The sequence below is a fragment of the Ciconia boyciana genome, chromosome 32 (assembly GCF_034638445.1).
Source record: "Ciconia boyciana chromosome 32, ASM3463844v1, whole genome shotgun sequence".
NCBI classification, from domain to species: domain Eukaryota; kingdom Metazoa; phylum Chordata; class Aves; order Ciconiiformes; family Ciconiidae; genus Ciconia; species Ciconia boyciana.
The window spans coordinates 936,753-963,442 of NC_132965.1; the positions used below are offsets into that span (position 1 = coordinate 936,753).

The 26,690-nt window shown below is 63.6% G+C and overlaps 1 protein-coding gene across 1 annotated transcript in view; it reads left to right on the forward strand.

The window, feature by feature from the left end:
* Positions 1–558: 558 nt before the first annotated feature.
* The window catches only part of POLR2A (RNA polymerase II subunit A), a 60,531-nt gene continuing 34,399 nt past the window's right edge, over positions 559–26,690 (forward strand). Inside the window, 11 exon segments of the mRNA XM_072848698.1 lie at positions 559–844; positions 3,496–3,628; positions 4,355–4,491; positions 4,972–5,145; positions 5,750–6,031; positions 8,928–9,089; positions 11,152–11,372; positions 13,591–13,723; positions 14,752–14,876; positions 21,033–21,243; positions 25,074–25,283. Coding sequence (XP_072704799.1) covers positions 755–844; positions 3,496–3,628; positions 4,355–4,491; positions 4,972–5,145; positions 5,750–6,031; positions 8,928–9,089; positions 11,152–11,372; positions 13,591–13,723; positions 14,752–14,876; positions 21,033–21,243; positions 25,074–25,283 — 1,878 coding nt within the window. The 5' untranslated portion in view covers positions 559–754.

Consider the following 26,690-nt stretch of genomic DNA (forward strand, 5'->3'; position numbering starts at 1 on the left):
AGCGGCGGCGGCCGGGCCGGAGAGCGGCGGCGCGGGCGGGGCGAGCGGGCGAGGCCGCGGCAGCACAGGCCGCTACCCGGAGCGACTCTTCGGCAATCTCCGGCCGCTTCGGCAATCTCCGGCCGCTTCCGGCGGCGCTTCGGCAATCTCCGGCCACTTCCGGCGGCGCTCGGCACTCGGAGGCGGAACCCGCAGCGCTCGGGCGCTGGGGGCGGGGCTTTCCGCGGCAGCACCTCATGAATTATTCATAAACCGATCCCATCGCACGGGGGGGGGCGTCCCGCCGGGGTTACACGGAGCAGCCGCCCCTTCCCGCTCCCTCCCGCTCCCCGTTTCCTCCGGGAACGCTAACGAGACCCTCTGCCCCCTCCCCTCTCCACCACCTCTATCCCAGCGTCCCCCGCGCCGCGCATCCCCCCCTTCCTTTGCCGCTCCGCCGCTTGGTACGCTCCGGCCACGCCCCCTCCCGCCCCTGCCGCTGCGCGCGGCCCGCCTCGCGCAGGGGGCGAGTCTATATAAGGAGGCGCGGGCGGCTCCACCGCTCAGTCGCGCCGGGGAGCGCGGAGCGGCCGGAGGCGAGGGGAGGGGGGGTCCCGGCGGGCGCCGGGGCCGTTTTGTGTCTGTTTTGGGGGTTGGTGCCGCCGCGGGGCCGGTTTCCCCGGTGGGGTTTGGCCGTTAAAGCGGCTGAGGGGTTTTTTTGTTGGGGTTTTTTTTTTTTTTTTGTGTAGCTGAGGCGGTGTAAAGAACCGGCGCCATGCACGGTGGGCCGCCTTCGGGTGATAGCGCCTGCCCGCTGCGCACCATCAAACGAGTCCAGTTCGGCATCCTCAGCCCCGATGAGATGGTACTGGGGACGGTTGGGGCGGGGGGCGGCGGCGGTGGTGGAGGGACGGGGACCGGGGCGGGGGGGACGGCAGCGGGAAATGGCGCCGGGGCACCGAGAGGGGGGGATAGAGAGGCCCCGGGGAGGGCGGGCGGTGCCCGATGGGGTGTAGCGCCCCCCGGAGGCTGGGGGCGGCGCTGTGGGGAAGAGGGGACATTGGGGTGCTCGGAGAGGGGGGGCCCAGGGGTTTCTAGAGGACTGTTGGGGACCCTGGGAATGCTCAGGGGTGCCTTGGAGGAGAATTTGGGTGCTTTGGAGGAGTACTGGGGTGTCCAGGGGTCCCCTGGAGGGACATTGGGGTTTCTAGGGGTGCCCAGGAGGCCTCTGGAGGGGTGTTGGGGTGTCTGGAGGTGCCATAGGGGCCTCTGGAAGAGTATTGGGGTGCTTTGGAGGGGTACTGGGGTGTCCAGGGGTGCCCTGGAGGGACATTGGGGTTTCTAGGGGTGCCCAGGAGGCCTCTGGAGGGGCCTTGGGGTCCCTGGGGGTGCCCAGGGTGCCTCTGGAAGAGCATTGGGGTGCTTTGGAGGGGTACTGGGGTGTCCAGGGGTGCCTTGGAGGGACATTGGGGTGCCCTGGAGGGGCCTTGGGGTCCCTGGGGGCTGTCCGGGGTGCTTTGGAGGGGTACTGGGGTGTCCAGGAGGGGTGTTGGGGTCCCTAGGGGTGCCCAGGACCCCCCCCAGAAGAGCGTAGGGGTCCCTGGGTGTGCTCTGGTGGGGCATTGGGGGCCCCTGAAGGGGTGTTGGGGTGTCTGGGAGTGCCCAGGGGGCCTCTGGAAGAATATTGGGGTGCTCTGGAGGATTGTTGGGGTCCCTGGGGGTGGCCAGGGGTGCCCGGGGATACTTTGGAAGGATATTGGGGTGCCTGGAAGGGCACTGGTGTTTCTTGGGGTGCCCTGGAGGGGTGTCAGGGTCACTGGGGTGGCCCAGGAGCCCCAGGATTTTTTGGGGTGGCCTGGAAGTGCTCTGGGGTGCACTGGAGGGGCCTTGGGGTCCCTGGGGGTGTCCAGGGTGCTTGTGGAAGAGCATTGGGGTGCTTTGGAGGGTACTGGGGTGTCCAGGGGTGCCCTGGAGGGACATTGGGGTTTCTAGGGGTGCCCAGGAGGCCTCTGGAGGGGCCTTGGGGTCCCTGGGGGTGCCCAGGGTGCCTCTGGAAGAGCATTGGGGTGCTTTGGAGGGGTACTGGGGTGTCCAGGGGTGCCTTGGAGGGACATTGGGGTGCCCTGGAGGGGCCTTGGGGTCCCTGGGGGCTGTCCGGGGTGCTTTGGAGGGGTACTGGGGTGTCCAGGAGGGGTGTTGGGGTCCCTAGGGGTGCCCAGGACCCCCCAGAAGAGCGTAGGGGTCCCTGGGTGTGCTCTGGTGGGGCATTGGGGGCCCCTGAAGGGGTGTTGGGGTGTCTGGGAGTGCCCAGGGGCCTCTGGAAGAATATTGGGGTGCTCTGGAGGATTGTTGGGGTCCCTGGGGGTGGCCAGGGGTGCCCGGGGATACTTTGGAAGGATATTGGGGTGCCTGGAAGGGCACTGGTGTTTCTTGGGGTGCCCTGGAGGGGTGTCAGGGTCACTGGGGGTGGCCCAGGAGCCCCAGGATTTTTTGGGGTGGCCTGGAAGTGCTCTGGGGTGCACTGGAGGGGCCTTGGGGTCCCTGGGGGGTGTCCAGGGTGCTTGTGGAAGAGCATTAGGGTGCTTTGGAGGGGTACTGGGGTGTCCAGGGGTGCCCTGGAGGGACATTGGGGTCCCTAGGGGTGCCCAGGAGGCCTCTGGAGGGGTGTTGGGGTCCCTGGGGGTGCCCAGGGGGCCTCTGGAAGAGTATTGGGGTGCTCTGGAGGAGCGTTGGGGTCCCTGGGGGTGGCCAGGGGTGCCCAGGGATACTTTGGAAGGATATTGGAGCCCCAGGATTTTTTGGGGTGGCCTGGAAATGCTCTGGGGTGCACTGGAGAGGCTGTGGGGTCCCTGGGGGGTGTCCAGGGTGCCTCTGGGAGAGCATTGGGGTGCTCTAGAGGAGCATTGGGGACCCTGGAGGGTGTTGGGGTCCCTGGGGGTGTCCAGGGAGCCTCTGAAGGGACATGGGGTGCCCTGGGGGGTCTTTGGGGTGCCCTGGGGGGTGTTTGGGTCCCTGGGGGTGTCCAGGGAGCCTCTGAAGGGAGATGGGGTCCCGGGGGGTCTTTGGGGTGCCCTGGGGGGTGTTTGGGTCCCCGGGGTGTCCAGGGAGCCTCTGAAGGGACATGGGGTCCCGGGGGGTCTTTGGGGTGCCCTGGGGGGTGTTTGGGTCCCTGGGGGTGTCCAGGGAGCCTCTGAAGGGACATGGGGTCCCGGGGGGGTCTTTGGGGTGCCCTGGGGGGTGTTTGGGTCCCTGGGGGTGTCCAGGGAGCCTCTGAAGGGACATGGGGTGCCCTGGAGCCACCTTGGGGTCCCCAGGTGTCAGGAGACCCTTTTGGGGGTCTCTAGGAGAGTATTGGGGTGCTTGGAAGGTGGGTTGTAGTCACCTGGGGGGGTGTCTTGAGGTGCCCCCACATTTTTGGGGTGCCCCGTGGGTCCCTTGGGGTGCTTAGGAGCTGAATTGGGGGCGGGGGTCCCCATGTGCCTCAGTTTCCCCTCACACCCCCTCTTCCCCCTCCAGAAACGGATGTCGGTGACCGAGGGGGGCATCAAGTACCCTGAAACGGCAGAGGGGGGACGCCCCAAATTGGGGGGGGTGATGGACCCCCGTCAGGGCGTCATCGAGAGGACGGGGCGCTGCCAGACCTGTGCCGGTGAGCGAGGGGGGGGCCCCCCCTGAACCCCCAAAACCCCACGGGGAATTCAGGGTGCGTTCCTGGGGAAGGGGGGGGGGATTTTGGGGGTGCCTCTGTGTAGAGGAACTTTTTTGGGGGGGCTGCTCTTCTTTGGAGGGGGCTCTTTTTTGGGGGAGCCCCTCAGTGTTAGGGGAGGAAAAAGGGGGTGATACCCTGGAGCACCCCATTTCCCCCCCCCAAATTTCTTAGCCCTGCACAGGAGCACCCCACTTCCATCCACATCCACTCTAGGACATTTTGGGGGTCCCCATCTTTTGGGGGTCCCCTTTTCTCTTTTAGGGGAGCCCCATTTTTTGGAGGGGAGATTTTCTGGGTCCTATCTTATGGCTGGAAAAGGGGGTGATCCCCAACAGCCCCCCCCATTTTCACCCCACAAGTTGCAGGACCACCTTCCCTCAATATAGACCCACTCTGGGTCTTTTGGGGGGGGGGTCCTCCTCTTTTGGGGGTCTTATCTGTTTTGGGGGGCTTTCTTTTGGGGGACCTGCTTTCTGAGGGGATCCCCCTTTTTTGGGGGTGACCCCTTCCAGCACCCAATTTCTGCCCCCCACACCAGCTTCACCTCAACCCCAACTCCTGACCACGCTTCTGGTGGGATCCCCCCAAACCCATCTGCTCCCCCAACCCCTGGGGTCCCCCAAATCCCAAGGAACCCCCTAAAATAACGGGGTGCCCCCCCCCCAGGTAACATGACGGAGTGCCCGGGCCACTTTGGTCACATCGAGCTGGCCAAGCCCGTTTTCCACGTGGGCTTCTTGGGCAAGACCATGAAGATCTTGCGTTGCGTCTGCTTCTTCTGCTCCAAACTGCTGGTGGACTCGGTGAGACCCCCCAAAAAACCGGGGTGGGGGGTCACCACAGCCCCCCCCCAAATTGGGGATGATGATGGGGTTCATCTCTCACCTACCTGCCCCCCAAAAAAGCCCCGTGGTGGCACCTCGAAACCGTGGTGACACCGTTCCCTTTTCTCCATGTTGGGTTGTGTCTCAGGAGGATCAGCCCCGGCTTCCCAGTTGGGTACTGGGACCAATTTGGGGCCTTCTGGGATGGAGGTGGGCACCAACAGGAGGTGACAAGGTTGGGGGGGGGACCACACACTAAGAGGAGGTGACAAAGATGGGGGACAGATGGACGGACACGGGGTTGTCACCTGCTGGGTGGTCCCTGGAGGTGGCGGGGGATGACGTTGGGATGGCGCCAAGCCCCTTGTGACCCCCAAAACCAGCTTTTATGACCCCAAAATAGTCCCTTGTGACCCCAAAAATGTCTCGTGATGCCAAAACTGTCTTTTTTTTGAGCAGAACAACCCCAAAATCAAGGATATTTTGGGGAAATCGAAGGGGCAACCCAAGAAACGGCTGACGCACGTCTACGACCTCTGCAAGGGGAAGAACATTTGCGAGGGGGGCGAGGAGATGGACCACAAATTCGGGGTGGAACAGCCCGAGGGTGACGAGGACCTCACCAAGGAGAAGGTGGGGACCCCCCCTTCCTGCCCCCCCCCCCCCAAATCCTCCCCTCCCCCCCCTCCCCGGGGTGTGGGGGTCCCACTCCGGAGTGTCCCCTGTGGGGGGCTGGACCCCGATGTCCCCTCAGAGGTGGACGTTGGGGTGGGATCTGGCCCCGTCGGTGGCTTGTGGCCCCCCCAGGTTGGGTTGTGGGGGTGGTGGCACCCCCCTGGGTCCCCCCCTTAATGCCCCTGGGTCCCCCCTTAATGCCCCTGGGTCCTTGTTAAGACCCCCATTAATGCCCCCTCTCCCCGTTAACACCCCCCTTAATGCCCCCGTCACCCTGTTAATGCCCCCATCACCCCATTAACACCCCCCTTAATGCCCCCGTCACCCCGTTAATGCCCCCTCCCCGTTAACGCCCCGTTAATGCCCCTGTGACCCCGTTAATGCCCCCTCTCCCCATTCACACCCCCAGTAATGCGCTTGTCACCCCTTTATCGCCCCTCTCCCCATTCACACCCCCTTAATTCCCCTGTGACCCTGTTAATGCCCCCCTCTCCCCATTAACACCCCCGTTAACGCCCCTGTGACCCCGTTAACGCCCCATCTCCCCTTTTCCCCCTCCCAGGGCCACGGAGGGTGCGGGCGGTACCAGCCCCGCATCCGTCGCTCGGGTCTGGAGCTCTACGCCGAGTGGAAGCACGTCAACGAGGATTCGCAGGAGAAGAAGATCCTGCTCAGCCCCGAGCGGGTGCACGAGATCTTCAAGCGCATCTCGGATGAGGAATGCTTCGTCCTGGGCATGGACCCCAAATTCGCCCGCCCCGAATGGATGGTCTGCACCGTCCTGCCCGTACCCCCTCTTTCCGTGCGCCCCGCTGTCGTCATGCAGGGCTCTGCCCGCAACCAGGTGGGACCCAGCTGCTGGGGTCTGCTTTTTGGGGGGGTCCCAGGGAGGTACTGGGGTCCCTGGGGAAGTATTGGGGTGCCTGGGGTGGGGGGCTGCCCGTGCACCCCGCTGTCGTCATGCAGGGCTCTGCCCGCAACCAGGTGGGACCTGGCTGCTGGTGTCTGCTTTTTGGGGGGGTCCCAGGGAGGTGTTGGGGTCCTTGGGGAAGTATTGGGGTGCCTGGGGTGGGGGGCTGCCCGTGAACCCCCTCTTTGTGCACCCCGCTGTCGTCATGCAGGGCTCTGCCCGCAACCAGGTGGGACCCAGCTGCTGGGGTCTGCTTTTTTGGGGGGCTCCCTGAGGAAGTATTGGGGTCCCTGGGGAAGTATTGGGGTGCCTGGGGTGGGGGGCTGCCCGTGCACCCCGCTGTCGTCATGCAGGGCTCTGCCCACAACCAGGTGGGACCTGGCTGCTGGGGTCTGCTTTTTGGGGGGCTCCTGAGGAAGTATTGGGGTCCCTGGGGAAGTATTGGGGTGCCTGGGGTGGGGGCTGCCCGTGAACCCCCTCTTTGTGCACCCCGCTGTCGTCATGCAGGGCTCTGCCCGCAACCAGGTGGGACGCGGAGGCTGGGGTCTGCTTTTGGGGGGTCCCAGGGAGGTGTTGGGGTCCTTGGGGAAGTATTGGGGTGCCTGGAGTGGGGGCTGCCTGTGCCCCCCATTTTACATGATGATATTGGGGTGCACACAGGGCTCTGCCCGCAACCAGGTGGGATGCGGAGGCTGGGGTCTGCTTTTTGGGGGGCTCCCTGAGGAAGTATTGGGGTCCTTGGGGAAGTATTGGGGTGCCTGGGGTGGGGGGCTGCCCGTGAACCCCCTCTTTGTGCACCCCCCTGTCGTCATGCAGGGCTCTGCCCGCAACCAGGTGGGACCCGGCTGCTGGGGTCTGCTTTTTTGGGGGGCTCCCTGAGGAAGTATTGGGGTCCCTGGGGAAGTATTGGGGTGCCTGGGGTGGGGGGCTGCCCGTGAACCCCCTCTTTGTGCCCCCCCCTGCCGCCATGCAGGGCTCTGCCCGCAACCAGGTGGGACCCAGCTGCTGGGGTCTGCTTTTTGGGGGGCTCCCTGAGGAAGTATTGGGGTCCCTGGGGAAGTATTGGGGTGCCTGGGGTGGGGGGCTGCCCGTGAACCCCCTCTTTGTGCACCCCGCTGTCGTCATGCAGGGCTCTGCCCGCAACCAGGTGGGACGCGGAGGCTGGGGTCTGCTTTTTGGGGGGGTCCCAGGGAGGTGTTGGGGTCCCTGGGGAAGTATTGGGGTGCCTGGGGTGGGGGCCCTGCCTGTGCCCCCCATCCACCATGATGATATTGGGGTGCACACAGGGCTCTGCCTGCAACCAGGTGGGACCCAGATGCTGGGGTCTGCTTTTTGGGGGGTCCCTGGGGAGGAATTGGGGTGTCTGGGTGGGTATTGGGGTCCCCAGCGGGGGTTCCCTGTGCCACCCCTCCTACGTGACGATAGTGGGGTGCACACAGGGTTGTGGGAGGGTCCCTGGGGAGGTATTGGGGTGATGTTGGGGGTCCTCGAGGTGGGGGGGCTGCCTGTGAGCCCCCCTCTGTGCACCCCACTGTCATGAAGGTCTTGAGGGGGGGATTTTGGGGTCCCTGGGAAGGTTTTGGGGGGCATCCCCCAGACTCCAGGGTCCCCGATGTGGTTTGAGGGGTGTCCCCAATGGGATTTGGGGGAGTCCTTGGGCTCCGGGGTCCCTGATGGACTTTTGGGGGGGGCAGTGTGTTTTTGGGGGGGTACCCCCACATCGGGGTCCCCGATGCAATTGGGGGGGTCCCCTGATGCTCTTTTGGGGTGTCCCTGGTGCCCTTTGGGGTGTCCCCAGTTGTTGGGGTCCCTTGGTGCCCTTTTGGGGTGTCCTCAGTTGTTGGGGTCTATGATTGATTTTAGGGGGTCCTTGGTGCCCTTTGGGGTGGTCCCCCAGTGCCTTTGGGGTGTCCCTAGTGCCCTTTGGGGTGTCCCCAGTTGTTGGGGTCCCCCAGTGCCTTTTGGGGTGTCCCTGGTGCCCTTTGGGGTGTCCCCAGTTGTTGGGGTCTATGATTGATTTTAGGGGGTCCTTGGTGCCCTTTGGGGGGGTCCCCCAGTGCCTTTTGGGGTGTCCCCGGTGCCCTTTGGGGGTGTCCCCAGTTGTGGGGGTCCCTGGTGCCCTTTGGGGGGTCCCTGGTGCACTTTGGGGGTGTCCCCAGTTGTTGGGGTCCCCCAGTGCCTTTTGGGGTGTCCCTGGTGCCCTTTGGGGGTGTCCCCAGTTGTTGGGGTCCATGATTGATTTTAGGGGGTCCCCAATGCACTTTGGGGAGGGTCCCCCGGTGCCTTTCGGGGGGTCCCCCAGTGCCTTTTGGGGTGTCCCTGGTGCCCTTTGGGGGTGTCCCCACTTGTTGGGGTCCCCCAGTGCCTTTTGGGGGGTCCCCAGTTGTTGGGGTCCATGATTGATTTTAGGGGGTCCTTGGTGCCCTTTTGGGGTGTCCCCCAGTGCCTTTGGGGGTGTCCCCAGTTGTTGGGGTCCCCCAGTGCCTTTTGGGGTGTCCCTGGTGCCCTTTGGGGGTGTCCCCAGTTGTTGGGGTCCATGATTGATTTTAGGGGGTCCCCAATGCACTTTGGGGAGGGTCCCCCAGTGCCTTTTGGGGGGTCCCTTGGTGCCCTTTTGGGGTGTCCCCACTTGTTGGGGTCCCCGACCCACTTTGGCGCGCGGGGTGTCCCCCACACCAGGATCCCCGACGCACTTTGAGGCGTCCCCACATTTTCACGCTTCATTCTGGGCCTTCCCCGACACATTTTGGGTGCTCTTCCCGTGCCGCGGGGCTCCCCCTGATTCTGTCCGTGTCCCCCCCCCCCAATTAATTTTTGGGGTCCCCCCCAGGACGACCTGACCCACAAGTTGGCCGACATCGTGAAAATCAACAACCAGCTCCGCCGGAATGAGCAGAACGGGGCGGCCGCCCACGTCATCGCCGAGGACGTCAAGCTCCTCCAGTTCCACGTGGCCACCATGGTGGACAACGAGCTGCCCGGCTTGCCACGGGTGAGGAGACGCAGGCAGGGCGCGGGCAGGGGGTGCAGGCAGGGTGGGGAGGGGGGTGGCGGCGCGGGCAGGGGGCAGGCAGGGTGTGGAGAGAGCGTGGGCAGGAGGGGATGGGAGCGAGGGTAAGGGGGCTGGGAGAGTGGGCAGGAAGTGCGGGCAGGGGGCAGGCAGGGTGTGGGGGAGCGTGGGCAGGGGGTGCAGGCAGGGCAGGGGGTGCAGGCAGGGCGTGGGGGAGCACGGGCAGGGGGAGGCAGGGTGTGGAGAGCGTGGGCAGGACGGGATGGGAGTGAGGGTAAGGGGGCTGGGAGAGTGGGCAGGGGGTGCGGGCAGGGGGCAGGCAGGGTGTGGGCGGAGCGTGGGCAGGGGGTGCAGGCAGCGTGGGCAGGAAGGTGCAGACAGGGCAGGTAGGGCATGGGGGGAGTGCGGGCAGGGGGTGGGGAAGCACAGGCAGGGGGTGCAGGCAGGGTGTGGGGGGAGCACAGGCAGGACCGGATGGGAGCGAGGGTAGGGGTGCTGGGAGAGTGGGCAGGGAGTGCAGGCAGCACAGGCAGGGAGCGCTGGGAGTACAGGCAGGGGTAGGGCATGGTGAGAGTGCAGGCAGGGGGTGCTGGGAGTGCAGGCAGGGGCAGGGCGTGGTGGGAGCCTCAGCGAGGAGTTGGTAGAGCAGGCAGGGAGCAGGCAGGGGGTGCTGGGAGAGCAGGCAGGGGGTGCTGGGGAGTGCAGGCAGGGAGCAGGCAGGGGGTGCTGTGGGTGCAGGCAGGGAGTAGGCAGGGGGTGCTGGGAGAGCAGGCAGGGAGCAGGCAAGGGGTGCTGGGGAGTGCAGGCAGGGGGTGCTGGGGAGTGCAGGCAGGGAGCAGGCAGGGGTGCTGGGGGAGCAGGCAGGGGGTGCTGGGGAGTGCAGGCAGGGAGTGCAGGCAGGGGGTGCTGGGGAGTGCAGGCAGGGAGCAGGCAGGGAGTGCAGGCAGGGGGTGCTGGGGAGTGCAGGCAGGGAGCAGGCAGGGGGTGCTGGGGAGTGCAGGCAGGGGGTGCAGGCAGGGGGTGCTGGGAGAGCAGGCAGGGAGCAGGCAGGGGAGTGCTGGCAGGGGGGTGGGCAGGCAGGCCATGCTGGAATGCAGGCAGGGGTAGAGTGCAGGCAGGAGCAAGGCATGCTGGGAGCCCCGCCCCCCCCCCCCCCCAAGGCCACGGCAGGAGCCGGGTCCGGGTCCCAGGGAGGCTCAGGGCCCCCCTAACCCCCACCTCTGCCCCCCCCTCCCCGAGCTGATGCTGAATCTGGGGGTCTTGGGGTCGAGCCCCACCCTGACCCCCTTTCACCCCCCAGGCCGTGCAGAAGTCGGGGGCCCCATGTGCCCCCAAAACCCCCTCCCATCCCCCCCCCCCATAGCAGCAACTGGGGCCAGGTCCCAGGGAGGGCCGGGCGTGTCCCCCCAGCCGATGCCAAATTTCGGGGGCGGGGGGTCTTGAGGGCTCAACCCCCCGAACCCCCTTTTTCCCCCCTCCACACCATGCAGAAGGTGGGGGTCCCCCAAATGTTTGATGCCCCCCAAACCCCTCCCTGCGCCCCCCACCCAAAGCCAGGGATGGGTCCGGGTGGGTTCGCTGCCCCCCTCACCCTCTCCTCTCCCCCCCACTTGCTGATGCCCAATCTGGGGGGGCTCCCAGAGGTCGAGCCCCCTTGAACCCCCTTTTTTGCCCCCCATGACGTAGAAGCCGGGGGGGCCCCCAGGCTTCTCCTTGTCCCCCAAACTTCTCCCTGTCCCCCCAAACGACGCAGAAGCTGGGCCGGGCCCCCGCTTGGGTTGCACGTCCCCTCCAGCTGACGCCAAATCTTGGGGAATTTTTGGGGGTCAGGCCCCCCTTGAACCCCCTTTTTTGCCCCCCATGACGTAGAAGCCGGGGGGCCCCCAAAACTTCTCCCTGTCCCCCCCAAACGACGCAGAAGCTGGGCCGGGCCCCCGCTCGGGGTTGCGCATCCCCTCCAGCTGACGCCAAATCTTGGGGGAATTTTTTGGGGGGGTCGAGCCCCTTCCTGACCCCCCCCCCCCATTTTTTTTCGCCCCCCCAGGCGATGCAGAAGTCGGGGCGTCCCCTGAAGTCCCTGAAGCAGCGGTTGAAGGGGAAGGAGGGCCGCGTGAGGGGGAACCTGATGGGGAAGCGAGTGGATTTTTCGGCCCGCACCGTCATCACGCCCGACCCCAACCTGGCCATCGACCAGGTGGGCGTCCCCCGCTCCATCGCCGCCAACATGACCTTCGCCGAAATCGTCACCCCCTTCAACATCGACAGGTTCGGGGGGACGCGACGATGACGCGGTTTGGGGGGCTGGTTTGGGGGTGGGACGTGGGGGGTGGGGGCACGTGGGGACGTTGGGGGCACGTGGGGACGTTGGGGGCACGTGGGGACGTGTGGGGGCACGTGGGGACATGCGGGGGGATGTGGGGGACTTTAGGGGCACGTGGGGACATGCGGGGGCACTTGGGGGCACTTGGGGACATGCGGGGCACTTGGGGACATGCGGGGGCACTTGGGGACATGCGGGGGCACTTGGGGGCACGTGGGGACATGCGGGGGACGTTGGGGGTGACGGGGGGATGTGGGGGACTTTAGGGGCACATGGGGACATGCGGGGGCACTTGGGGGCACGTGGGGACGTTGGGGGGACGTTGGGGGCACGTGGGGACGTTGGGGGGCACGTGGGGACATGCGGGGGCACTTGGGGGCACATGGGGACATGCGGGGGGATGTGGGGGACTTTGGGGGACATTAAAGGGGCAGATGGGGACATGGGGAGTGGGGGATGTTGGGGGCACGTGGGGACATGCGGGGGACGTGGGGGACTTTAGGGGCACGTGGGGACATGCGGGGGCACTTGGGGGCACGTGGGGACAGGTGGGGGATGTCACGGACTTTGGGGGCACGTGGGGACATGCGGGGGGATGTGGGGGACTTTAGGGGCACATGGGGACATGTGGGGGCACTTGGGCACGTGGGGACATGCGGGGGGACGTTGGGGGGCATGGGGGATGTGGGGGACTTTAGGGGCACGTGGGGACATGTGGGGGCACTTGGGGGCACGTGGGGACATGCAGGGGATGTGGGGGACTTTGGGGGGACATTAAAGGGGCAGATGGGGACATGGGGAGTGGGGGATGTTGGGGGGCACGTGGGGACATGCGGGGGACTTTGGGGGCACTTGAGGGGCACGTGGGGACGTTGGGGGGGACGTTGGGGGGGACATGCGGGGGGACATGCGGGGGCACGTGGGGACACGCAGGGGGATGTTGGGGACGTTGGGGGCACGTGGGGACATGTGGGGGCACGTGGGGGACGTTGGGGGGCACGTGGGGACATGTGGGGGCACTTGGGGGCATGTGGGGACATGCAGGGGGATGTGGGGGACTTTGGGGGGCACGTGGGGACATGCGGGGGGACGTGGGGGACTTTAGGGGCACGTGGGGACATGCGGGGGCACTTGGGGGCACGTGGGGACATGCAGGGGGACGTGGGGGACGTTGGGGGGCATGTGGGGACATGGGGGACATGGAGGGGGGACATTGAGGGGACGTTAAAGGGGCAAATGGGGAGTGGGGGACGTTGGGGGGGACATGGGGGGACATTGAGGGGACGTTAAAGGGGCAGATGGGGACGTGGAGGGAGTGGGGGACTTTGGGGGGCACATGGGGACACGTCATGGAGAGGATGGGGGGACACGGGGGGACACAGGGACACGGGGGGATGTGGGGACACGAGGGGGACACAGGGACATGCTGGGGGATGTGGAGGGGACACGGGGGGGACATGGAGGGGATGTGGGGGACACGGGGGAGGGACACAGGGACATGGGGGACACGGAGGGGATGTGGGGGGACATGGGGAGGGGACACGGGGACACGGGGGATGTGGGGGATGTGGGGGGACACGGAGGGGATGTGGGGGGATGTGGGGGGGACACGGAGGGGATGTGGGGGGACATGGGGAGGGGACACAGGGACATGGAGGGGACACGGGGGATGTGGGGGGACATGGGGAGGGGACACAGGGACACGGAGGGGATGTGGGGGGACACGGGAGGGGACACAGGGACATGGGGGGACACGGGGGGATGTGGGGGGACATGGGGAGGGGACACAGGGACACGGGGGGATGTGGGGGGACACGGAGGGGATGTGGGGGGACACGGGAGGGGACACAGGGACATGGAGGGGACATGGAGGGGATGTGGGGGGACACAGGGAGGGGACATGGGGGGGACACGGGGGGACACGGAGGGGATGTGGGGGGACACGGGGGGGTACAGGGCACCTCAGGGGGTGCAGGTGCCATTTCGAGGGGGGACCCATTTTGAGCCCCAAGAGCAGCCCGGGAAGGACGTGAGGGGCACCCAACACCCGCAGGGGGAGCGTGGGGCGTGGCTTTGGGGACAGCGGGGTGACCCAGGGTGACGGGGACCCCTCTCCTGAACCCCAAATTTGTGTGCCCCCCCCCTCCCCGTCCCCCCCCCCAGGCTGCAGGAGCTGGTGCGGCGGGGGAACAGCCAATACCCCGGCGCCAAATACATCATCCGCGACAACGGGGACCGCATCGACCTGCGCTTCCACCCCAAACCCAGCGACCTCCACCTCCAGATCGGCTACAAGGTGGGCTTCACCCCCCCAAAAAATAGAGGGGGTACCCCCAAAATGGGAGGGGGTACCCCTAAATTTATAGGGTGGGGGGGGGGGGGGAGGGCAACCTAAAATGGCTCCTCCGGGGCGCGCACGGCCGGGGTCCCCAAAGAGGCGGAGGTCGGTCCCTGAAGAGCGGCGGTGTTTTGGGGTTCAGGCCTTGGTTTTGGGGTCCCTGAGGAGGTGGGGAGGGGGTTTGGGGGGTCAGCGCATGGTTTTGGGGTGTCTGAGGAGCTGGGGGAGGTTTGGGGGGGGTCAGGGCTTGGTTTTGGGGGTTACAGAGCTGGGTTCGTTTGGGGAATAAAAATAGGTTTTAGGGTTTCTGATGAGGTTGGGTTTTTGGGGGGTTTTTTTTGGGGGTCCGTGCGTGGTTTTGGGGTTCATGAAGAGCTCTGGGTATTTGGGGGGGGGCAGTTTCTTTTTGGGGTTCACAAAGAGCTTTGGATTTTTGGGGTTGGTACCTGATTTGGGGGTTCGCAAAGAGCTGGGGGTATTTGGGGAATAAAAATAAGATTTAGGGTTCCTGAAGAGGCTTTTTGGGGTCCCGGGTTTGGGGATCCCCAAAAAGCTTCAAATATTTGGGGGGCGGGGGGGGGCGGGCCAGTCCCTGATTTTGGGGTTCATGAAAAGCCGTGGGTATTTGGGGACAAACAGGAGGGTTTGGGGTCCCTGAAGACCGTAGGGGTTTTTTGGGGTTCCTGATATTTTGGGGGCTCAGCTCTTGGTTTTGGGGTCCCCCAGCTCTTGGTTTTGGGGTCCCCCAGCTCTTGGTTTTGGGGTCCCCCAAGAGCTTCTGTTTTTTGGGGGTCACCCCCTTGGGCTTCCCAAAGAGCCGTGGGTGTTTAGGGAGAAATACTGAGTTTTAGGTTTCCTAAAAATGATGGGTTTTTTTTTGGGGGGGGGGGAACCCCTGATTTTGGGGGGGGTCTGCTGTAGTTTTGGGGTCCTTAGTTTTGGGGTGCGGGGTCAGGTCCCCGTTTGACCCCCGGCTGCGTCCGCAGGTGGAGAGGCACATGTGCGACGGGGACATCGTCATCTTCAACCGCCAGCCCACCCTGCACAAGATGTCCATGATGGGCCACCGCGTGCGCATCCTGCCCTGGTCCACCTTCCGCCTCAACCTCAGGTACCCCCCGCACCCCCAAACCTGCGCTTGGCACCCCCAAACCTGCGCTTGGCACCCCCAAACCTGCGCTTGGCACCCCAAAACGGCCCTGCTGGCACCCCCAAACCTGCACTTGGCACCCCAAAATGTGCCCTCGCTGTCACCCCCAAAACGGCCCCGCTGTCCCCCCCAAACCTGCACTTGGCACCCCAAACCTGTGCTTGTTCTCTCCCAAAACGGCCCCGCTGGCACCCCCAAAACTGCACTTGGCACCCCAAAACCCTGGCCCCCGCTATGGCACCCCCAAACCTGCACTTGGCACCCCAAAACCTGGCCCCTGCTGGCACCCCCAAAGCGGCCCCACTGGCACCCCAAACCTGCACTTGGCACCCCAAAATGTGCCCTCGCTGTCACCCCAAACCTGGCCCCTGCTGTCACCCCAAAACGGCCCCGCTGGCACCCCCAAACCTGCGCTGGCACCCCAAAACCTGGCCCCTGCTGGCACCCCAAAGCGGCCCCACTGGCACCCCCAAACCTGCGCTTGGCCCCCCCAAACCTGCGCTTGGCACCCCCAAACCTGGCCCCCGCTGGCACCCCCAAAACGGCCCCGCTGTCCCCCCCCAAACCTGCACTTGGCACCCCCAAACCTGTGCTTGTTCCCCCCAAAACGGCCCCGCTGTCACTGCAAAACCTGCGCTTGGCACCCCAAAACCTGGCCCCGCTATGGCACCCCCAAACCTGCACTTGGCACCCAAATGTGCCTCGCTGTCACCCCCAAACCTGGCCCCTGCTGTCACCCCCAAACGGCCCCACTGGCACCCCCAAACCTGCGCCACCCCAAAGCCTGGCCCCCGCTGGCACCCCCAAACCTGCGCTGGCACCCCCAAAATTTTTGGCACCCCCAAACCTGCGCTGGCACCCCAAACCTGCGCTGGCACCCCCAAAACGGCCCTGCTGGCACCCCAAACCTGGCCCCCGTTTGGCACCCCCAAACGGCCCCGCTGTCACCGTGCAAAACCTGCGCTTGGCACCCCCAAACCTGGCCCCCGCTGGCACCCCCAAAACGGCCCCGCTGGCCCCCCCAAACCTGCACTTGGCACCCCAAAATGTGCCTCGCTGTCACCCCCAAACCTGGCTCCCTGCTGGCACCCCCAAAACGGCCCCGCTGTCACCCCCAAACCTGCACTTGGCACCCCAAAACCTGGCCCCTGCTGGCACCCCCAAAGCGGCCCCACTGGCACCCCAGACCTGCGCTTGGCACCCCAAAACCTGGCCCCGCTGGCACCCCCAAAGCAGCCCCACTGGCACCCCCAAACCTGCACTTGGCACCTCAAACCTGCGCTTGGCACCCCAAAATGTGCCCTCGCTGTCACCCCCAAAACGACCCGCTGTCCCCCCAAACCTGCACTTGGCACCCCAAACCTGTGCTTGTTCCCCAAAACGGCCCTGCTGGCACCCCCAAACCTGCGCTTGGCACCCCCAAACCTGCACTTGGCACCCCAAAACGTGCCCTCGCTGTCACCCCCAGAACCTGGCCCTGCTGTCACCCCCCAAAACGGCCCTGCTGGCACCCCCAAAGCGGCCCCACTGGCACCCCCAAACCTGCACTTGGCACCCCCAAACCTGCGCTGGCACCCCCAAAGCCTGGCTCCCCGCTGGCACCCCCAAAACGGCCCGGCTGTCACTGCAAAACCTGCACTTGGCACCCCCAAACCTGGCCCCCGCTGGCACCCCCAAACCTGTGCTTGTTCCCCCCAAAATGGCCCTGCTGGCACCCCCAAACCTGCACTTGGCACCCCAAAATGTGCCCCTGCTGTCACCCCCAAACCTGGCCCCCCACTGGCACCCCAAAACCTGTGCTTGTCCCCCCCAAAATGGCCCTGCTGGCACCCCAAGACCTGCGCTTTAGGCACCCCCAAACCCTGGCCCCCGCTGGCCCCCCCAAACCTGCACTTGGCACCCCAAAACGTGCCCTCGCTGTCACCCCCAAACCTGGCCCCCTGCTGTCACCCCCAAAACGGCCCCGCTGTCACCCCCAAACCTGCACTTGGCACCCCAAAACCTGGCCCCTGCTGTCACCCCCAAACGGCCCCACTGGCACCCCCAAACCTGCGCTGGCACCCCAAACCTGGCCCCCGCTGTCACCCCCAAACCTGCCCCGCTGTGGATCCCGGTGCCCCCAGATGTGTGGGGATCCCCTTAGACCTGCCCCAATGACTCCCAGATCAGCCCCACTGCAGAGCCCTGGTGCCCCATAACCTGTGTGGGGGCCCCCTAACCTGCATAGGTACCCCATAACCTACCCTGTGACCCCAAACCTGCCCCACAGCAGACCCTGCGTGCCCCATAACCTCCATAGCTACCCCATAACCTACCCTGTGACCCCAAACCTGCCCCACAGCAGACCCTGCGTGCCCCATAACCTCCATAGCTACCCCATAACCTACCCCAGACCCCAAACCTGCCCCACAGCAGACCCTGCGTGCCCCATAACCTCCATAGCTACCCCATAACCTACCCTGTGACCCCAAACCTGCCCCACAGCAGACCCTGCGTGCCCCATAACCTCCATAGCTACCCCATAACCTACCCTGTGACCCCAAACCTGCCCCACTGCAGACCCTGCGTGCCCCATAACCTCCATAGCTACCCCATAACCTACCCTGTGACCCCAAACCTGCCCCACTGCAGACCCTGTGTGCCCCATAACCTGCATAGGTACCCCATAACCTGCCCTGTGACCCCACCCCTGCCCCACAGCAGACCCTGCGTGCCCCATAACCTCCATAGCTACCCCATAACCTACCCTGTGACCCCACCCCTGCCCCACTGCAGACCCTGCGTGCCCCATAACCTCCATAGCTACCCCATAACCTACCCTGTGACCCCACCCCTGCCCCACAGCAGACCCTGCGTGCCCCATAACCTACCCTGTGACCCCACCCCTGCCCCACAGCAGACCCTGCGTGCCCCATAACCTGTGTGGGTGCCCCATAACCTACCCTGTGACGCCACCCCTGCCCCACAGCAGACCCTGCGTGCCCCATAACCTCCATAGCTACCCCATAACCTACCCTGTGACCCCAAACCTGCCCCACTGCAGACCCTGTGTGCCCCATAACCTGCATAGGTACCCCATAACCTGCCCTGTGACCCCACCCCTGCCCCACAGCAGACCCTGCGTGCCCCATAACCTACCCTGTGACCCCACCCCTGCCCCACAGCAGACCCTGCGTGCCCCATAACCTACCCTGTGACCCCACCCCTGCCCCACAGCAGACCCTGCGTGCCCCATAACCTACCCTGTGACCCCACCCCTGCCCCACAGCAGACCCTGCGTGCCCCATAACCTACCCTGTGACCCCACCCCTGCCCCACAGCAGACCCTGCGTGCCCCATAACCTCCATAGCTACCCCATAACCTACCCTGTGACCCCAAACCTGCCCCACAGCAGACCCTGCGTGCCCCATTACCTCCATAGCTACCCCATAACCTACCCTGTGACCCCAACCCTGCCCCACAGCAGACCCTGCGTGCCCCATAACCTACCCTGTGGCCCCACCCCTGCCCCACAGCAGACCCTGCGTGCCCCATAACCTGCATGGGTGGCCCACAACCTACCCTGTGGCCCCACCCCTGCCCCACAGCAGACCCTGCGTGCCCCATAACCTCCATAGCTACCCCATAACCTACCCTGTGACCCCAAACCTGCCCCACTGCAGACCCCGCGTGCCCCCTTACCTCCATAGCTACCCCATAAACTACCCTGTGACCCCACCCCTGCCCCACAGCAGACCCTGCGTGCCCCATAACCTACCCTGTGACCCCACCCCTGCCCCACAGCAGACCCTGCGTGCCCCATAACCTGCATGGGTGCCCCATAACCTACCCTGTGACCCCACCCCTGCCCCACAGCAGACCCTGCGTGCCCCATAACCTCCATAGCTACCCCATAACCTACCCTGTGACCCCAAACCTGCCCCACTGCAGACCCTGCGTGCCCCATTACCTCCATAGCTACCCCATAACCTACCCTGTGACCCCACCCCTGCCCCACAGCAGACCCTGCGTGCCCCATAACCTACCCTGTGACCCCACCCCTGCCCCACAGCAGACCCTGCGTGCCCCATAAACTCCATAGCTACCCCATAACCTACCCTGTGACCCCAAACCTGCCCCACTGCAGACCCTGTGTGCCCCATAACCTGCATAGGTACCCCATAACCTGCCCTGTGGCCCCAAACCTGCCCCACAGCAGACCCCGCGTGCCCCCTAACCTACCCTGTGACCCCACCCCTGCCCCACAGCAGACCCTGCGTGCCCCATAACCTCCATAGCTACCCCATAACCTACCCTCTGACCCCCAACCCGCCCCCCTCCAGGCCCCGTGGGCCCCCTAACCTGCATAGGTGCCCCATAACCTGCCCTGTGACCCCAAACCTGCCCCACAGCAGACCCTGCGTGCCCCATAACCTACCCTGTGACCCCACCCCTGCCCCACAGCAGACCCTGCGTGCCCCATAACCTCCATAGCTACCCCATAACCTACCCTGTGACCCCAAACCTGCCCTACTGCAGACCCTGTGTGCCCCATAACCTGCATAGGTACCCCATAACCTGCCCTGTGACCCCAAACCTGCCCCACAGCAGACCCTGCGTGCCCCATAACCTACCCTGTGACCCCACCCCTGCCCCACAGCAGACCCTGCGTGCCCCATAACCTCCATAGCTACCCCATAACCTACCCTGTGACCCCAAACCTGCCCCACAGCAGACCCTGCGTGCCCCATTACCTCCATAGCTACCCCATAACCTACCCTGTGACCCCAACCCTGCCCCACAGCAGACCCTGCGTGCCCCATAACCTACCCTGTGACCCCACCCCTGCCCCACAGCAGACCCTGCGTGCCCCATAACCTGTGTGGGTGCCCCATAACCTACCCTGTGACGCCACCCCTGCCCCACAGCAGACCCTGCGTGCCCCATAACCTCCATAGCTACCCCATAACCTACCCTGTGACCCCAAACCTGCCCCACTGCAGACCCTGCGTGCCCCATAACCTCCATAGCTACCCCATAACCTACCCTGTGACCCCACCCCTGCCCCACAGCAGACCCTGCGTGCCCCATAACCTACCCTGTGACCCCACCCCTGCCCCACAGCAGACCCTGCGTGCCCCATAACCTGTGTGGGTGCCCCATAACCTACCCTGTGACGCCACCCCTGCCCCACAGCAGACCCTGCGTGCCCCATAACCTCCATAGCTACCCCATAACCTGCCCTGTGACCCCAAACCTGCCCCACTGCAGACCCTGCGTGCCCCATAACCTCCATAGCTACCCCATAACCTACCCTGTGACCCCACCCCTGCCCCACAGCAGACCCTGCGTGCCCCATAACCTACCCTGTGACCCCACCCCTGCCCCACAGCAGACCCTGCGTGCCCCATAACCTCCATAGCTACCCCATAACCTACCCTGTGACCCCAAACCTGCCCCACTGCAGACCCTGTGTGCCCCATAACCTGCATAGGTACCCCATAACCTGCCCTGTGACCCCACCCCTGCCCCACAGCAGACCCTGTGTGCCCCATAACCTCCATAGCTACCCCATAACCTACCCTGTGACCCCAAACCTGCCCCACTGCAGACCCTGTGTGCCCCATAACCTGCATAGGTACCCCATAACCTGCCCTGTGACCCCACCCCTGCCCCACAGCAGACCCTGCGTGCCCCATAACCTCCATAGCTACCCCATAACCTGCCTGTGACCCCACCCCTGCCCCACAGCAGACCCTGCGTGCCCCATAACCTACCCTGTGACCCCACCCCTGCCCCACAGCAGACCCTGCGTGCCCCATAACCTCCATAGCTACCCCATAACCTGCCCTGTGACCCCAAACCTGCCCCACAGCAGACCCTGCGTGCCCCATAACCTCCATAGCTACCCCATAACCTGCCCTGTGACCCCAAACCTGCCCCACAGCAGACCCTGTGTGCCCCATAACCTCCATAGCTACCCCATAACCTACCCTGTGACCCCACCCCTGCCCCCAGCAGGTCTCCACCCAGATCCACAGACCCAATCCTTCCCTACCGCAGGCGCCCCCAAAACGCACCCCCACCCCCCACCCCCACCCCTCCCCCCTCACGCCGTCCCTCCCCTGTCCCCGCAGCGTCACCACCCCCTACAACGCGGATTTCGACGGGGACGAGATGAACCTCCACCTCCCGCAGTCCCTGGAGACGCGAGCCGAGATCCAGGAGTTGGCCATGGTCCCCCGCATGATCGTCACCCCCCAGTCCAACCGTCCCGTCATGGGCATCGTCCAGGACACCCTCACCGCCGTCCGCAAGTTCACCAAGCGCGACGTCTTCCTCGAGCGGGTGACGTGGAGATTTTGGGGTCGGAACGAGGTTTTTGGGGCGGGGGGGGATTCGGAGGGAGCGGAGCTTTCTTGGACCTCGAGGAAGGGGGTTTGGGGTTTCTAGGGTGCCGGGCACCTGTGGAAAAAGGGGGGTCTGTGGAGCGTCCCCAGGGGGTGGGGAGGTTTTGGGGTAATTTGGGGGATTTTTGAGCTGCACGAGGGCTTGGGAGAAGTTTTGGGGTGTTTTGGGGTGTGGAGGGAGGATTTTGGGGTCCTTACGGGTGTCCTTGCCCAGTAGAAAGGGTTTTGGGGTGTTTTGGGGTGTCTTTGGGGTGTGGAGGGAGGATTTGGGGTCCTTAGGGGTTCCCCTTGATTAGCAGGAAGGTTTTGGGGGTATTTTGAGACATTTTGGGGCGGTGGGGGGAAGATTTGGGTCCTTATGGGGTGTCCTTGCCCAGTAGAAAGGGTTTTGGGGTGTTTTGGGGTGTTTTGAGGTGTCTTTGGGGTGTGGAGGGAGGATTTGGGGTCCTTAGGGGTTCCCCTTGATTAGCAGGAAGGTTTTGGGGGTATTTGGAGACATTTTGGGGCTGTGGGGGGAAGATTTGGGTCCTTATGGGGTGTCCTTGCCCAGTAGAAAGGGTTTTGGGGTGTCTTTGGGGTGTTTTGGGGTGTGGAGGGAGGATTTTGGGGTCCTTACGGGTGTCCTTGCCCAGTAGAGAGGGTTTTGGGGTGTTTTGGGTGTTTTGGGGTGTCTTTGGGGTGTGGAGGGAGGATTTGGGGTCCTTAGGGTTCTCCTTGATTAGCAGGAAGGTTTTGGGGGTATTTTGAGACATTTTGGGGCGGTGGGGGAAGATTTGGGGTGCTGATGGGGTGTCCCTGGGCTGCAGAGGGGTTTGGGGGCTGGCAGGGTGTCGTCAGGGCGTGAGGGGGATTTGGGGTAATTTGGGGATTTTTGAGCTGCACGAGGGCTTGGGAGAAGTTTTGGGGTGTTTTGGGGTGTGGAGGGAGGATTTTGGGGTCCTTGCGGGGTGTCCTTGCCCAGTAGAAAGGGTTTTGGGGTGTTTTGGGGTGTTTTGGGGTGTGGAGGGAGGATTTTGGGGTCCTTAGGGGTTCTCCTTGATTAGCAGGAAGGTTTTTGGGGTATTTTGAGACATTTTGGGGCTGTGGGGGAAGATTTGGGGTCCTTACGGGGTGTCCTTGCCCAGTAGAAAGGGTTTTGGGGTGTTTTGGGGTGTTTTGGGGTGTTTTGGGGTGTGGAGGGAGGATTTTGGGGTCCTTAGGGTTCTCCTTGATTAGCAGGAAGGTTTTTGGGGTATTTTGAGACATTTTGGGGCTGTGGGGGAAGATTTGGGGTCCTTACGGGTGTCCCTGGGCTGCAGAGGGGTTTTGGGGGGCTGGCAGGGTGTTGTCAGGGCGTGAGGTGGGATTTGGGGTAATTTTGGGGGATTTTTGAGCTGCACGAGGGCTTGGGAGAAGTTTTGGGGTGTTTTGGGGTGTGGAGGGAGGATTTTGGGGTCCTTGCGGGGTGTCCTTGCCCAGTAGAAAGGGTTTTGGGGTGTTTTGGGGTGTTTTGGGGTGTGGAGGGAGGATTTTGGGGTCCTTACGGGGTGTCCTTGCCCAGTAGAAAGGGTTTTGGGGTGTTTTGGGGTGTTTTGGGGTGTGGAGGGAGGATTTTGGGGTCCTTAGGGGTTCTCCTTGATTAGCAGGAAGGTTTTTTTGGGGTATTTTGAGACATTTTGGGGCTGTGGGGGAAGATTTGGGGTCCTTACGGGGTGTCCTTGCCCAGTAGAAAGGGTTTTGGGGTGTTTTGGGGTGTTTTGGGGTGTTTTGGGGTGTGGAGGGAGGATTTTGGGGTCCTTAGGGGTTCTCCTTGATTAGCAGGAAGGTTTTTTTGGGGTATTTTGAGACATTTTGGGGCTGTGGGGGAAGATTTGGGGTCCTTACGGGGTGTCCTTGCCCAGTAGAAAGGGTTTTGGGGTGTTTTGGGGTGTTTTGGGGTGTTTTGGGGTGTGGAGGGAGGATTTTGGGGTCCTTAGGGGTTCTCCTTGATTAGCAGGAAGGTTTTTTTGGGGTATTTTGAGACATTTTGGGGCTGTGGGGGAAGATTTGGGGTCCTTACGGGGTGTCCTTGCCCAGTAGAAAGGGTTTTGGGGTGTTTTGGGGTGTCTTTGGGGTGTGGAGGGAGGATTTGGGGTCCTTAGGGGTTCCCCTTGATTAGCAGGAAGGTTTTGGGGGTATTTGGAGACATTTTGGGGTGTGGAGGGAGGATTTTGGGGTCCTTGCGGGGTGTCCTTGCCCAGTAGAAAGGGTTTTGGGGTGTTTTGGGGTGTTTTGGGGTGTTTTGGGGTGTTTTGGGGTGTTTTGGGGTGTTTTGGGGTGTTTTGGGGTGTTTTGAGGTGTTTTGGGGTGTGGAGGGAGGATTTTGGGGTCCTTAGGGGTTCTCCTTGATTAGCAGGAAGGTTTTTTGGGGTATTTTGAGACATTTTGGGGCTGTGGGGGAGGATTTGGGGTGCTGATGGGGTGTCCCTGGGCTGCAGAGGGGTTTGGGGGCTGGCAGGGTGTCGTCAGGGCGTGAGGGGGATTTGGGGTAATTTGGGGATTTTTGAGCTGCACGAGGGCTTGGGAGAAGTTTTGGGGTGTTTTGGGGTGTGGAGGGAGGATTTTGGGGTCCTTGCGGGGTGTCCTTGCCCAGTAGAAAGGGTTTTGGGGTGTTTTGGGGTGTTTTGGGGTGTGGAGGGAGGATTTTGGGGTCCTTATGGGGTGTCCTTGCCCAGTAGAAAGGGTTTTGGGGTGTCTTTGGGGTGTGGAGGGAGGATTTGGGGTCCTTAGGGGTTCCCCTTGATTAGCAGGAAGGTTTTGGGGTATTTGGAGACATTTTGGGGTGGGGAGGGAGGATTTTGGGGTCCTTGCGGGGTGTCCTTGCCCAGTAGAAAGGGTTTTGGGGTGTTTTGGGGTGTTTTGGGGTGTTTTGGGGTGTTTTGGGGTGTTTTGGGGTGTGGAGGGAGGATTTTGGGGTCCTTAGGGGTTCTCCTTGATTAGCAGGAAGGTTTTTTGGGGTATTTTGAGACATTTTGGGGCTGTGGGGGAGGATTTGGGGTGCTGATGGGGTGTCCCTGGGCTGCAGAGGGGTTTTGGGGGCTGGCAGGGTGTCGTCAGGGCGTGAGGGGGATTTGGGGTAATTTGGGGGATTTTTGAGCTGCACGAGGGCTTGGGAGAAGTTTTGGGGTGTTTTGGGGTGTGGAGGGAGGATTTTGGGGTCCTTGCGGGGTGTCCTTGCCCAGTAGAAAGGGTTTTGGGGTGTTTTGGGGTGTTTTGGGGTGTGGAGGGAGGATTTTGGGGTCCTTACGGGGTGTCCTTGCCCAGTAGAAAGGGTTTTGGGGTGTCTTTGGGGTGTCTTTGGGGTGTGGAGGGAGGATTTTGGGGTCCTTACGGGGTGTCCTTGCCCAGTAGAAAGGGTTTTGGGGTGTTTTGGGGTGTTTTGAGGTGTTTTGGGGTGTGGAGGGAGGATTTGGGGTCCTTAGGGGTTCCCCTTGATTAGCAGGAAGGTTTTGGGGGTATTTTGGGGTATCTTTGGGCCGTGGAAGAAGAATTTGGGGTGTCCCCGGGCTGCGGAGAGCTTGGAAGAGATGTTGGGGCATCTTTGCGTTGTGGTGGGAGGATTTGGGCTTCTTCTGGCATCTCCATGCTCAGCAGGAAGCGTTTTGGGGTATTTTGAGGCATCTTTGGGGTTGTGGTGGGAAGATCTGGGGCGTCCTTGGCCTGCAGGAGAGCTTGGAGGAGGTTTTTTGGGGGGCACCTTTGTCCCATGGGTGTTTTTTGGGGTGCTGACGGGGTGTCCCCGATCTACAGGGGGAGGTGATGAACCTGCTGATGTTCCTCTCGACGTGGGACGGGAAGGTCCCTCAACCCGCCATCCTGAAGCCTCGTCCCCTCTGGACGGGCAAGCAGATCTTCTCCCTTATCATCCCTGGACACATCAACTGCATCCGCACCCACAGCACCCACCCCGATGACGAGGACAGCGGGCCCTACAAGCACATCTCCCCTGGGGACACCAAGGTGGGGACGTCTGGGGTGGTCGTAGGGGTGGAGTGGGTGGGGGAAGCTTTTGGGGTGGACCTTGGGTGGATGATGGGTGCTCTGAGGTGGCTTGGTGGGACTTGAGGGTGCTCTGGGGTGGGTTGGTGAGGCAGAAAGGTGGTCTGGGGGGGGTTTGGTGGGACGTGAGGAAGATCTGGGGGGGCTTGGTGGGACGTGAAGAAGATCTGTGGAGACTTGGTGGGGCACGAGGGTGGTCTGGGGGGCTTGGTGGGATGTGAGGAAGATCTAGGGAGGCTTGATGGGACATGAGGGTGGTCTGGGGAGGCTTGATGGGACATGAGGGTGGTCTGGGGAGGCTTGATGGGACATGAGGGTGGTCTGGGGGGGCTTGGTGGGACATGAGGAAGGTCTGGGGGGCTTGGTGGGACGTGAAGAAGGTCTGTGGAGACTTGGTGGGGCACGAGGGTGGTCTGGGGGGCTTGGTGGGATGTGAGGAAGATCTAGGGAGGCTTGATGGGACATGAGGGTGGTCTGGGGGGCTTGGTGGGACATGAGGAAGGTCTGGGGGGCTTGGTGGGACACGAGGAAGATCTGGGGGGCTTGGTGGGACACGAGGAAGATCTGGGGGGCTTGGTGGGACACGAGGGTGGTCTGGGGGGCTTGGTGGGACACGAGGGTGGTCTGGGGGGCTTGGTGGGACACGAGGGTGGTCTGGGGGGCTTGGTGGGACACGAGGAAGATCTGGGGGGCTTGGTGGGACGTGAGGAAGATCTAGGGAGGCTTGATGGGGCACGAGGGTGGTCTGGGGGGCTTGGTGGGACGTGAGGAAGATCTGGGGGCTTGGTGGGACGTGAGGAAGATCTGGGGGGCTTGGTGGAACGTGAGGAAGATCTAGGGAGGCTTGATGGGGCACGAGGGTGGTCTGGGGAGACTTGGTGGGACACGAGGAAGGTCTGGGGGGAGCTTGGTGGGACGTGAGGAAGATCTGGGGAGCTTGGTGGGACGTGAGGGTGGTCTGGGGGGCTTGGTGGGACGTGAGGAAGATCTGGGGAGACTTGGTGGGACACGAGAGTGGCCTGGGGGGCTTGGTGGGACGTGAGGGTGGTCTGGAGGAGTTTGGGTGGTTGGGGGGACCCTGAGTTGGGTCTAGGGGGGTGTCCTAGGGTGGGTCTAGAGCTGTAGCGGGTGGGGGAAGAGGGTATGGAGGACCTTTGGGGTGGTTGGGGAGGACCCTTGGGTAGGTGATGGGTGCTCTGAAGGGCTTGGTGGGACGTGGGGGTGGTCTGGGAAGGCTTGGTGGGACATGAGGGTGCTCGAGGGGGCTTGGTGGGACTTGAGGGTGCTCTGTGGGGGGTCTTGGTGGGACGTGAAGGGGCTTGGGGGTGTTCTGGGGGGGGTTGGTGGGACTTGGGGTTGCCTGGAGGG